The 10,571-nt window shown below is 36.5% G+C and overlaps 2 protein-coding genes across 3 annotated transcripts; both read right to left on the reverse strand.

Annotated features, from left to right (window-relative positions):
- Positions 1 to 1,974: 1,974 nt before the first annotated feature.
- Positions 1,975 to 3,319, reverse strand: LOC122024580 (aquaporin PIP1-1). The gene is made up of 4 exons (XM_042583235.1): positions 2,912 to 3,319; positions 2,528 to 2,823; positions 2,314 to 2,454; positions 1,975 to 2,229 (listed from the first exon to the last, which is right to left on the reverse strand). Exons 1-4 carry the CDS (start codon positions 3,237 to 3,239, stop codon positions 2,134 to 2,136), a joined length of 861 nt encoding a protein of 286 aa, XP_042439169.1. The 5' UTR covers positions 3,240 to 3,319; the 3' UTR covers positions 1,975 to 2,133.
- Positions 3,320 to 4,201: 882 nt separating this feature from the next.
- LOC122025091 (cysteine protease ATG4B-like) lies at positions 4,202 to 9,868 on the reverse strand. 2 transcript variants are annotated; one of them, XM_042583851.1, is made up of 9 exons: positions 9,698 to 9,868; positions 7,104 to 7,572; positions 6,958 to 7,043; positions 6,811 to 6,861; positions 6,291 to 6,676; positions 5,453 to 5,591; positions 4,831 to 4,886; positions 4,674 to 4,744; positions 4,202 to 4,590 (listed from the first exon to the last, which is right to left on the reverse strand). In XM_042583851.1, exons 2-9 carry the CDS (start codon positions 7,567 to 7,569, stop codon positions 4,364 to 4,366), a joined length of 1,482 nt encoding a protein of 493 aa, XP_042439785.1. In that variant the 5' UTR covers positions 7,570 to 7,572; positions 9,698 to 9,868; the 3' UTR covers positions 4,202 to 4,363. The 2 variants fall into 2 exon arrangements, with proteins under 2 accessions (XP_042439785.1, XP_042439784.1); XM_042583850.1 differs by having other exon boundaries at positions 9,680 to 9,868.
- Between the last annotated feature and the right edge of the window lie 703 nt (positions 9,869 to 10,571).

The following is a 10,571-nucleotide window of genomic DNA, read 5'->3' on the forward strand; positions in this document are numbered from 1 at the left end:
TTATCTTGACTTTGATCATCTCATCACCTTGACTTTGACTATTATATCTCTTTGACTTTGACTTTGACTGTCATATCATCTTCTGAGTCAATTCGTTACAACCCGTATCAGTATGCATGACAAAGAACCAAAGAAATAATTGCAGTGTGTTATTGAACTGGTTTCACTGTGTATTCTTCTGTGTCTCTTGTTTCCTTGCTTATCTTTGTAACTTCAAGGGATTAGATTAAAATAACTCGCAATCTACTTGCAGCATTTGTATTTTACCTGTAAACCTCACCTATAACCCTTCTGACAGTCGAATGGTTCGAAGACTTACCTGTGCTTAATCCATAGGATCTCTGTTTCAGCATTTCATGGAAGAAAAAAAAGATAGCTACTTCTAGAGAGGAAATGGTGACATCATAGGTTGAGGTTAGGCTTTACAGATTAGGTTGCCATGGATTGATTGGCTTCTTCACGCGCTAGATTTTGGTTGAGGCACTTTCATTCCTCGTGATCCACCAATCGATATTAGGTTAGACGATCGCAACAACAACTTAATAATGTATCAGTTCATTGCTTTGGATCACATGGACCTTATCTTGTTATAGAACTCATAATATATATACTGTAGCATACCCAAACCACTAAGGAGAGACAGAATTATGCCAACTTAGTTTTGGTGTAAGTCATTTAGTTTTTCTTCTTCTTCTTCTTCTTCTTTGTTATTTCTGCACATGAGCTCAAAAGGCAAAACAAGGGGCAGATTTCAGAGTTGGCACAGTAGTAGTGCAACTCCAGCCTGCCAAGAAAACCTAATAGTTGCACATGCATGCCATGTTCCATCATTGGTCTTCTTCCACTCACAACCAACTGCTACAGTCGTCAATCTACTTGTCTAATGGGTTCAGTATCTGAATTAGTTTGTTCATAAACACTCGATGCTTCCTCGAGTCAAGCCAACCATGAGGTGTCAACTAACTTTCACACTGAGTTGAGAGGGACGAAGATTCTCAGCTCAAATTATTTGCAGCAGACTTTTTCTCCATTTTCATGTGAAACTAAGGCTCCAGCGGAGTCACTTAAACATGATGTTCATAAAATTGATGGTGTCTTTGGTTCAAAGAATGACTATGTTTTTTTTATCTATTATTTCATGAATTTTTATGGAATAAGTGTTCTTATAGATATGAATTGATGGTACTTGTTCGCATGAATAACTACTTTATTTTCTTGATTTTTTTATAGAATATTTTGTTCAAATCATACATGGAAAGTATTAATTGTTCATAAGTAATAAAATAAAAAAGATAGATTAGTGATAAGTAGTGCTTGATTTAGTTAATTAGTGGAATTATAAGTAATGACGCGACCATTCCTATATTTAATTTATAGAAATATAAATAATAATCATCAAGTCTTATCCTAATAGAGTCAATCTATGTAGCTCTATTCTCTATTATATTATCATCTATATTTTATTTTATGTTATTTTTATTAACTTAGGTTTTTTTAGTCTCATTTGATTTGTATAGCCGTCTTAGTCTTCTTCATTTAGATTATTTCATTTAATTCACTTAGTCGTTTTTATCTATACGGTCTTTTGTTGAGTCAGTTGATTCACATGTTGGTCAGATTGGTTTATCTGACCCTCCATGATTCTTTTGATCTATATAAGGTGAAGTGGGTTGAATTAGGCAGCTTGAATATTCTATTTACTTATCAATTTAATTTAATTTGCTTGAAAATTTTATCAGTTTCATCACTTCATTTTTAATGCTAAATGATTGGGAAAAAAAAGTTCATAAAAATTCAAGGAGAAGACTATTGCTTAAGAGTGGGTGAGTGATGAATTTAACATTTTGTTTTCAAATATTTCAGTTGTTAAATCATTACCTAACCTCTCGATGCTGACAAAGGATTGCATCAATGAACTCTTAAATAATGGAGATAAGGTTTCAAGAGAAAGCATATGCTTTAAGAGTAGGTAAGTGGCAGCAACAGCAAAACATAGCAATATTATTCAATTTACACACTTAAAGACAAGCAGGGTGCTGAATACGCTTAGAGATAAGAGAAACATAACACACAAGTTACGACACATCATCTTTTTCTTTTTGCTCTCTTATGTTTTTTTTTCTTCAGAAAAGCTCAGTCCCTGCTCTTGAATGGAATTGCCCTGATCACTATCTGGTGGTAAACGGCAGCAAGAGCAGCTCCAATGAATGGTCCAACCCAGAAGATCCACTGCCAACAAACAAAACATTAGTGGGTGATCATCACTTAGCCCCAGAAGTAAGATCAGAACAGAATAGAAAACAGGTATTTTACATGGTCATCCCAAGCATGGTCCTTGTTGTAGATAATTGCAGCACCAAGGCTCCTTGCAGGGTTGATTCCCGTCCCAGTGATGGGGATGGTAGCCAAGTGAACTAGGAAGACTGCAAAACCGATAGGCAAGGGTGCAAGGATCTGCACGAGTTTCACAATCGGCATAAGTTTTGTTCTAATGCACATGTTCAAGGATTTGACAGGGAGTACTTACAGGGACATGGGAGTCTCTAGCACTCCTCTTGGCGTCTGTGGCAGAGAAGACAGTGTAGACGAGGATGAAGGTGCCCACGATCTCTGCACCAAGGCCATCACCTTTGGTGTAGCCATGAGCCACAACATTAGCTCCTCCTCCATTGTTCTCGTACACCCCCTTCTGGAACCCCTTCACCACACCTGCACCGCAGATGGCGCCGAGGCACTGCATCACCATGTAGAACACGGCCCTGGTCAGGGACAGCTTCCTCGCCAAGAACAGCCCGAAGGTCACTGCCGGGTTGATATGGCCACCTAGCAAAATTCAAATTTGTATCTTGAAGTATGTACTCAAACTTGTTGATTTCGAAACTGATTAATTTAAAACTTGTTTGTTCTTTACCTGAGATACCAGCAGTGCAGTAGACCAAGGCAAAGATCATGCCGCCGAAGGCCCAGGCGATGCCCTGGATGCCCACAGTGGAGCACCTGGAGTTGGACTTGACGACCCCCATGACGGTGAGGATGCTGATGTAGAGGAAGAGGAAGGTGGCCACGAACTCTGCGATCCCAGCCCTGTAAAAGGACCATGAGCTCAGTTCACCTGGCTCGAACAAGGGAGCTGCCGGTGGCTCCGTGTAGTCCTTGTCCCCCTGCGCTGCAGTCCCGATTGGCTGCCTCTCCGAGAACTTGTTGGCTCCGAGTCTCACATCCTCCTCCTTCCCCTCCATCTCTTCTTCTCCCAGCCAACGACACTGAATCCCTCAATCAAAGCTTGCAAAGGGAAAGGCAAGTAGCTGCCTCGTGCCATGAGAAAGTGCTGCCTTTATAGACTCATACAATAACATAATGAATAAATAAACGAACATGTTTTGGCTCTATGTGCTGTCAGTCACATTATCCTCTTGATGCATGATTAATGTCATGATGCAAGTTTAGCCTTTAATTAAATTACAAATGATGCTGGTTTTGTGGGCTGTCCACAGTTGGTGCTGGAAAGATGTGACTGATCAGTAGGTCTACCTTATCCACAACAAATTATTTAGTGCTTAATCTCATGATTAATACTTCTTTCTTCAAGCCTAAATGTCTTATTCTGGAAAAGTATGGACTTTGCATTATAAACTTGAATGAATCTTTTTTTATAAACGACCATCATAAATTTTTTAAACTACACCAATAATACATCTTTAATGAGATTTAAACCGTCCTTGTCTAAAAAATCCGTCCATCTTTTATCATCATCCCACCATAGCCGACTGATGGACCACTTGTCTTCTTCATGATTTAAAAAGTCGGTTATAAAAAATTAAGCTCGGAACCGACCTCGCCAACCGTGATATTGCATGGGTGGTTTATTTATTTTGTAGAGGTGGCGGCGAGGAGTGTTGAATAATTTAAGGGAGGCCCTGGCCGCTTCTCTGTTCCTGGCCACAAGAGTTTCTTTGTGTATTGACAATGAATGCTGCTTGATGCTTCGTATGACGAAAGCATTGTTGTATATTTCCACCAACAGAACGCTACCTATGACAAGTGTTCTTCTTGATTGCCATGATTTATTTTTTAATTTGAAGGATGATAGGAGGAAAGTAGGTTGTATGTGTGAATATTTATACTTGTATCTTGATGAGCATGATAAAAAAAATTTAAAAAAATATATCATATAATTTTGACAAAGATTATTACATGATTATTTTTAATTAAAATTATTATATTTTTTATTTATATTTTAGTTTTTTTATTAAAAAACTATATATTTGTTTTATGAACACGCTTCAGAGCAGCTTAGATTGAGCTGTGAAAAAACGAGCACTATACATTTGGGTAAGAAAATGGTTTGTCATGTGTAAGCTCTTCAGATAACTTGCCACCCACCTTCTTGGTTCTGGTCGTCGAATTCACTGAAACTTTCGGCCAATGAGTAGTCATCCATGCGGATATGGCCACTGGTACTGACCGCCACTGAGTCATGATCAGGAATGGGTCTAGCAGATTGAGCACTTTGGAGGACAGTGAAGAGGGGTGTTCCACTAGAGTTGTCTGCGAGTCGAGTGGCACGGGAACAGAAATCTTCGAAATCATCTGTGCGATGTTGAAATTCAGCAAACAAAAGCATTTGTAAGTTTTTATTAGAGGAAATTCTTATGGCAACTGTATCAACCAACCTTTGTCTCTGCAGTAAAACCCAATGGCCAATGATGAGTCAATCGCATCTAGGGGCAAGTGCCGGACCGTACTGGAAACCCCGATATGTTATGCAACTAGTGAAATACTTGAGAGGGAAAAGGAACATGTTCTAAGTCCGTGGGCAAAAAACAATACCTGCAATGATATGAAGAACAATCCGCTTCCCTATCATCCATCTTGATATCAACAGCCTAGTTTAACCGTAGTTGTTTAGTGTCACTGACATTATTGATTGAGCGCAAGGAACTTTCCTAGTGCAAAAAATGAGTACAAGAATGCTGAAGGAAGAAAAATACATCACCAACTAGTTTCTTTGTTTTTTTCAGCATTTGTCGACTATGTTTTGTTAGAAAAGGATTGCACAGAATTAGAATTTTAAACTAGATCAAACAGAATTATGAGATTTTCAAGTCAACATCCTGTTGACAACAAATTGCAGTTTTAACTGGTCATGTTAGTTCAAACCAAGTGGATTTGAAGCATCTTCCTAATCTGAATAAACTATTTCTACAAATTGGGAAAGCAAAGATTGCTATCACAAAACAGTTTCATCACTAATAATATGAATTTGGCAGTTAATATAAATTGACATGGCAATAATTGTTGACTTAGAGCATCTGCTTTCAATTTAATATGTGTTAAAATACTGATAATAATATAAATTAATTGGTTTTAGATAAAAATGATAAGTGTTCAATGTTCATAAGCTGAGAATGGGTCAAACAGAAAACTTTTAAGCGTTGATAAATTTATATACCGATTGAACTTCGTGAGGATCCAAGTACAGTGCCTTCTCATCTTGCACACCAACAATATAGGTCGAGGATCCAGGTTTACCGCCTAAAATGCCAAGGCATTGTGGAAAAGTAAAGGTTTCCCGTAGCAAAGGAACATACCTGCAAGAATATGGTTTACACAGGGCAAATGGAAGAAAATTAAGAAGATTTCAGCATGTACAATGCCACTTCTTGTAGATAAACACCACAAATATAAACCAACAACAAAAACAATTGTAGAAAATTTGAATAACAAACAAAAACATCAAGAAAAAGCAACACTAGCATCATGCCACCTAGCAGCCAGTCTAGAACTATAACAAATAATAGTTCATGTTAGATATAACCCCAGAGCTGACCTAAGTTAAGTTTGCCATCAGGGTGGCTCAAAATGATATAGTGCATAATAGGAAACAGTTTAGATATTATCATGGGCAAATGCAAATATAGTCCATAGTCATATAATTAGATTAACATGACATTTTGAATAAAGGAACACCTCCTGGAGTAAAGATTTTATTTTCGCTTTGTTTGGTGCACATTTGCAGTCATCAAAAAACCAACAGTGAAAAACTATTGTCCAAAGAAACTAATAATAGTTACAAGTATTACCATAGCAGAAAAAAAAATGAAGATCGATATCATTAATATCTAGAATGTATTACAGTGTCTCAAAATAAAGAAAAGCATATGAAGTATCACCCTTTGATATTGGAAGATGCAATGAGAAAATAAACAAAACTAAGAAAACATTTTCACGTAAAAAAAAAGTGCAAATTCCTAATTCATTCAAAGAGGGATTGCTGCAGCCTAATTTACCTGGGATTGATTTTTTCCAGACCAAGAACCAAAGGAACCAAAAGTAGTATAGGTGCCCAGTCTTGCTGCCCCTTGTTAAAATCATGACAGAGTCTAGCAGCAACCTCAATGCAGACAATTGGAGCTCCACCTTGTTCTCCATCTTTATCACCTGAGAGAATATACAGAACCATGGGAAACCTTTGTTTATGTTTGTCGTTATCATCTTGTTCTTTGTTAGCATTGATAATGGTTTCCCATGTTCGACACATAGCATAAGGACCCAACCATGACCCGGCAGCTAAACCATAAGCTTTCCCAGCTTCAAGAAGACTGTGTATTGAAAAGACACGTGAGCTAGAATCGCCAAAAAGATGCAGAATTTCAATATACTGAAGATCATATGGCTGCAAATCAACATTATAGCATTATAAGCATTCAGCCAGAAAATTCTGAAGGTTCAACAATAGGTTTGGAAATACATAGTTACTTTTTATTGTTCGAAGGATTTAGAAAGATGGATTAGTAATGTAATTGTCACCTTCTGCATGGGTTTTCGCCAAGATCTCCCCATATGATGAAGAATTAGTGTCTGTTGGAAATTTTACTAACAAGGTAAGCACACATCGCTACTAGCTTCATCTAAACAAGAAATACCTAGAATTTAAGTATTCAGTGGGATAACCACCTGAGCAATAAGCATCTGACTACTTCTGATCATGCATCCCCAGTTGACATCACATGTAAACTTTGAGTTGCCAATGGGTTCAAAACCTGTAGAATATGTGTCAAAAACCTGACAACTGTAGAAGATAGTAACTTGAGTCAACTAACCTTTCCGGTAAGTGATCCAAACTCTTGAAGAAAAATCTTCTAAAAAAGCAGCAAAGCTATTGCCATGAGCTGAATTTGATATTGACTCAGCAGGTGAGAGTTTATAGCACTTGCCAAGAAACCATATTTCACTGGTTGAGCTCAAAGTGTAAGCCCTGTTTAACCCTAGTATGTGATCTTGGAGCCTCCTCATTGGGCCGCTACCCATAAGTTTCTTCAAAGCTGTTGTCCATCCATAACTTCTGAATTTGCTAGGTTTGTCTTCATCCGGAAATAAGCTGGAGTGTCTTTCAAAGATTGAGAATGTTGGTGTGAAGAAACTTGCCAAGAAAGAAGAAGCCTTCGATGACTTCCTGTGAAGAGACTTATGTTCTGAATTAGCAGCTGTAGATTCTCTATCTACAAATTCATCTGAATTTGGATCAAAAAAATTTGAGTCCGCAGCTCTCTTAGGCAATTCCTTCATTACCTAGAGAATCATACAAAACATTTCATATAACCAAAGGAATAGCATGAATAGGAGTATATCAAAATGCTAGGTAAAGTAAACAGAAGAAATCCAAGTTCCATTCTGAAATTTCACCAATCACATCAGAAGATTTTGGACAGTGGCCATTATAAGAAAGTTGATTCCAATGAAAATAACAATTTTAATGTCTTTATTTTTAGGTGATAACTCCAGAGAATAAAAATGGACTGTTACATGCATGAAATCATGTAGAAAGGATACTAATGCCAAGAAGAATACATCAAATCCATGTGAACATCCAACAGCAACTACCAACTAGGCAAGAATTGTGGGGGCATTGAATCAATAACGATAACAAAAAGAAATGCAAGCAGTTTCTTCCATGTGCTACTGGACCCAAAATAGCTTTGGCAATATGGTACAATGTTAGCATGCCTCTTGTTAATTGTTATTGTTGCATAAGGGACAAGAGACACAAATTTAGATAGTAAAGAAAAAGAGAAAGTTTACAAAAGCAGAAACATTGCAATGATGAGTACGATTAAGAGGCAGTGAGTGATTGCCTGAGAAGCAGTAACAGAAGCAAAGTTTTCTATACGGTAAATTTTTAGGGTGTGCCTCATACGAGGGAAAGAAATCAAAAAGAAAATAAGGAGACACTAGGAACATCTTTTTCCAATTTTTCTCTATGTTTCTTCTATCCGATTTGGAAGGAGAACTAACTCTCCTGTGCTATGGATCTCCAATATGAGCTTAAAAAATTCTTTAAAAAAAAGTTCCTTTCAAATCTATTTTTTTATTTATAATTTTTTTATGCTTTTGAAAAACACTTTAAAATTTTATGTTTCCCTATCTCTTTCCTTTCCTCCAAGGAAGCAATTGGAAAGAAAATATTTCCCAATATTTTTCCTACATGTTCTTTTCTCTACATTCTTTCTTTCCCTACCAGTTTTATTCATCTGTAGAAAACAGGGCTTTAGTACAGGGTAAATATACAAGACCATGTTGTTTGTATAACAAAATATGGCCTATGTTAGAGAACACAGTAGGAGTAAAATAATTTGTGATAGAAGCTAGCAAATAAACATTTTCTGGGATCAGCATAAATGCATACTTTGTGTCTGGTAGATACAAGCATAATATGGAGAGTGAATTCATATGATGGCTATAGCTACGATAATTGTAGAAAAAAGGTGCTATAAGATAAGATTCCAATGATCAAGAAGAATGAACTATAAGAGAATATTTTCAGAGAACAAATGAATTACAGTAATGCTTAAAATGAATCATTTGATATGACAAAGAACAAGAGACAAAAAAAATGAAATGGTAGTTACAAAATAGATATAAAGGAGTGCTAGGTAAATCCGTGTATAGTAAGTAAAAAGAGGAAACAATTTGGAAATTAAATTTCCATTGTTGAACATAGTATTCCTAGGCTTGGTACCAGTTCTAACATTGTTATTTGTCATTTGCCAATTGTAACCGAAAGAGCCAAAAGTAACATGCTAGCAGCAGGGTGTGTGGCTTTTGCTTCAAAATATCTAGTGGCTCCAACTCCAAAATATAAGCAAAGAAAAATATGTTTACACACTTCATTAAATGTATTTCTCAAAATGGATTTTGTAGTCAGATCACCAGGAAGATCCAGATCATAAAACATGTAAATCCAAGAATGTAATATTGCGGCTGCTGATTGTAAAAGTGGAAGCTTAATAAAATATGGAAATAATATAAAAATTAAGTGCACTAATAGTTCAAGAATGCATGTCGACATGAAATGAGTTAAAGATTATTATTGCCTAAGAAAAGAAGCACAATAATTTCATTCCTCTGCTGCATATACTTTGCGTTAGTCTAGCAATGATTCAAAAGACTATTTATCCAGAAAATCTTGACGTCCAATATGAGGTAAGAACTTAAGAAGAAAGCAAGCACGATAACCTATCCCCTAAGTTACCTAGTTTGCGTAGAGAAATATGAAAAATTATGAATCCCAGAACAATCCTTAATCGATTATGCTTCGGATCGCCAAAACTAAAACGATGCTTCATCGATTTAAACATTCAACAAACCAAACAAGAATCGGATTGATAAAAAAACCTACAGGGAAACAGATTGAGACCAGGCGGAAGGCGTGAGTTGCCTGCACGGCAAGCGAAACCTAGCAGGATCGAGGTGGGAATTTTGCATCAACTTCCACTGCAAATCAAAGAAAATCCCGCTGGCAAGGGTCGCTTTCTTTGATTCTAGGGTTGATTCAACTAACATTCAAGATGATGCAAACTGGCAGAGCTTGTCCGATAACAAATTCAATACAATTTATAACAAAATAATTATTATCATAAGTATTTTATTATAATTATGTCAGCGATGGCGAGAAAATAAAAAATAGTCCTAGTTAGCTAGGACTTTCCGAATTCCGATTTACCTTTTTACCATATGCTTTACATTGGATGAAAAGAATAAATAATTATAATAATTTGTATCCCTTTAAATTTTTTTATTAATATCCCATCACATAAGTTGAAAAAAAATCAATAATATTAAAATTAAATTTGTCAACAAAGGCTATATAAAGTTTCCTAAAAATAAAGATTATTTAAAAAACTAATTGAATTCAAATATATTTTTTACAATTGACATTTTCTTGTTCCTTTATTTTTATATATAGATCTCATAAATTAGAGCGCTTGTAATGTTACTTATATATGATCTTCTCCAAAATTCAAAAAGATAGAAAGTCAAGAATATGGTGCTCCCGCTGATTGCTTGTAGATTTCGCTCGAACTTGCAACACAAACTACGTCAGTGCCGAGTCAGGGAAGCGGTCCTCGGCGTTGGCCCTCCGATGCTCGAGTCAGTCATCGACGATAAAGTATATGACGGAGCAACAAGAAAACTGTTGCACAAACAGTGAATATCGCATACCTCCGCCGATGCTTGGACTCCCCCTATATATAGAGCTCCAGTATCGCATGTGCACGCTCCCCAAGGCG

The sequence above is a fragment of the Zingiber officinale genome, chromosome 9B, assembly GCF_018446385.1.
Source record: "Zingiber officinale cultivar Zhangliang chromosome 9B, Zo_v1.1, whole genome shotgun sequence".
Lineage (NCBI taxonomy): Eukaryota > Viridiplantae > Streptophyta > Magnoliopsida > Zingiberales > Zingiberaceae > Zingiber > Zingiber officinale.

Bases quoted from the DNA above. Each gene is read 5' to 3' on its own strand.
- LOC122024580 (XM_042583235.1), bottom strand. From the start codon at position 3,239: ATGGAGGGGAAGGAGGAGGATGTGAGACTCGGAGCCAACAAGTTCTCG. The intron at 2,824-2,911 runs GTAAAGAACAAA...GAATTTTGCTAG, and splicing joins CTGCACTGCTGGTATCTCAG to GTGGCCATATCAACCCGGCA. The intron at 2,455-2,527 runs GTAAGTACTCCC...AAACTCGTGCAG, and splicing joins CTAGAGACTCCCATGTCCCT to ATCCTTGCACCCTTGCCTAT.
- LOC122025091 (XM_042583851.1), bottom strand. From the start codon at position 7,569: ATGAAGGAATTGCCTAAGAGAGCTGCGGACTCAAATTTTTTTGATCCA. The intron at 6,677-6,810 runs GTGACAATTACA...GTTGATTTGCAG, and splicing joins GGCGAAAACCCATGCAGAAG to CCATATGATCTTCAGTATAT. The intron at 4,591-4,673 runs GTTGGTTGATAC...AACATCGCACAG, and splicing joins GTTTTACTGCAGAGACAAAG to ATGATTTCGAAGATTTCTGT.